This window comes from Propithecus coquereli, unplaced genomic scaffold (assembly GCF_000956105.1).
Source record: "Propithecus coquereli isolate 6110/MARCELLA unplaced genomic scaffold, Pcoq_1.0 Scaffold54, whole genome shotgun sequence".
Taxonomy (NCBI): Eukaryota; Metazoa; Chordata; class Mammalia; order Primates; family Indriidae; genus Propithecus; species Propithecus coquereli.
The window spans coordinates 1,983,446-1,985,453 of record NW_012151285.1 but is presented as its reverse complement, the minus strand read 5'-3'; the positions used below and the strand labels follow the sequence as shown (position 1 = coordinate 1,985,453).

At 35.4% G+C, this 2,008-nt stretch overlaps 1 protein-coding gene across 1 annotated transcript in view; it reads right to left on the bottom strand.

The window, feature by feature from the left end:
- The window catches only part of SYNJ1 (synaptojanin 1), a 99,584-nt gene that overhangs the window by 42,368 nt on the left and 55,208 nt on the right, over positions 1-2,008 (bottom strand). Inside the window, exons 12-13 of the mRNA XM_012657335.1 lie at positions 1,889-1,913; positions 385-408 (exon numbers count right to left, since the gene is read on the bottom strand). Coding sequence (XP_012512789.1) covers positions 385-408; positions 1,889-1,913 — 49 coding nt within the window. The remainder of the gene's footprint in view (positions 1-384; positions 409-1,888; positions 1,914-2,008) is intronic.

Sequence of the window (2,008 nt, the reverse complement as noted above, 5' to 3'; positions counted from 1 at the left end):
ACAGATGGTACTCTGAAATTAATCCAAAATAGTCACATCTGGGTTTTTTCCATCAGCCTGTTAAGAGTCAGGCATAACACTAGTAATGTCTATTCAGTGAAATACAAAAGTGAAATTAAAACAAGCTGAATTATCTTTAATTGGAATGAAGCATTTGCTACAAGAAGTCAAAGAACATTGCATATTTTCTTCTGAATGAAGTACTTAATTTTCAAGATTAAAATTTCTTTCTCAGATTAAAGCAAGATATCAATTTATCCTGTTAGAATTTGAGGGAAAAATGAGAAAGTTTCCACTTTATATGGTTTTGCTTCTTTACAGTATCAACTTTAAAAAATAAAGAAAAAGTTTCTTTTATTTATAGATTGATTTTCTATACTGTACCTGACTGTAATGTCTGTTCAGAAACTATGGATGCATCAAGAAGAAAACAAAGAATCATTAGTAAAACAACAGGTTACAGTTGAAATCTAGAGTGTTACGAAAAAACATTCTGAGATGGCCTCCCTTTTCTCTTTTAAGTCAATTTGATGCCCTTTTTTTTCTGTTGGCTATAGAACACCTTAGGTTACAAATAAATGACAATAAATGATACAAACACTCTGCAGCTAAGGAAAATCCTACAATGACTCAATGATGTCCACTGTTTCACATCAGAGATCCTAGACCTGCTCTCCTGGCTGCTCCTGTGTGTATGTGTATGCATAAGTGTGTGCACGTGCCCATGTGAGTGTGTGAACGAGAATATTAATATGAAAACCTAAGAGGCTGGAGGATGCTAGAGACATGGGAGATACTGTCCTAATATATACTTTTTAGTATTCTTTCTGGGACTCACCAGTTGATAAGTACAATCAGTTCAGCTATAACAAGACAAAGGCACTCAAAAAACATCACAATGCTAAGCAAAATTGTGCAAATTCCTATAGCCAAAAGGCTTACGGGGAAAATGGGGTTGGGGGACTATATTCAAAAACTTCAACAGTGACACACAAAAAAAGATAGGAACCTAATAAAAACAGCGCAGCATTATGAAGGTTAAATGGTTAAAAAATGCATGAATACTATATAACTTCATCTTGAAAACAATATGAAGTTGGCTTGTAGGAATGGGCATCAGACAGGGTACAGCTTGTGAATAACTGTGAAAGATGGAAGAAGGATTATCTGAAATTAGATGGGAAGTTGAAACAACAGATGTGGACGGGTATGACTCATAACACACATGGTGAACTGAGTTTGGGAAGCTTTTTGAAGTGTATGCATATGTGCACGTGTGTTTTATATATTTCTATCCATCTCAGTTCTGCTGGATGTGGTTGTCTGCATTTAATTCTTGTTGCTTGCCAGCAAAATCAAGCATAAGCTCATGCAAAGCTGACATTCTGCTCAAATCATTCCCTAATATATCAACCGTGTTGGAACTAATTCCCATTCTCAGAACAAGCATTATAGCAGAACTGACTGTACTCCTTTTTTAAGCATATTTTACATACAGTAAAATGTGCAGGAAACTAAAAAACTGATGCTCAAGCTTGGGAATTACTTAGGTCCTTTGCTTCTCTTCTTCTTTCCTTCAACCACTTACTTTCAATTGTTGCTTATTAATGCCTCCACATCAAAGTAGGCACAGGTGGAAAGAGGTGACAAAACACAAATCAGTCAATTTCTACTTTTGGAAGCCAGGAAGAAAGCCTGAAGTTGAAAATAGTAACTAAGATCAGATTTTTTTTGTTTGTTTGTTTAGAGTTTTAGTAGGTCTCAGTTCCCCAGCCTACTTATGGATCCCTGAGAATCTGGCTGTAATTAACTACATTCAGAGCACTATGCAGAATTCTGAAAGAATCCATAACCTATTTGACCAAGTAATTACCCAAGAGTACATTACCTGAAACAGGAAAAATTTTCTCTGCCTTGAACAGGGAACACTAAAAGGTTTGGTTTGGGGCTAACAGGAAAAAAAATGTTTTGGAGTGCTGAAAAGTCTAATTTATTTTGTCAATTATAC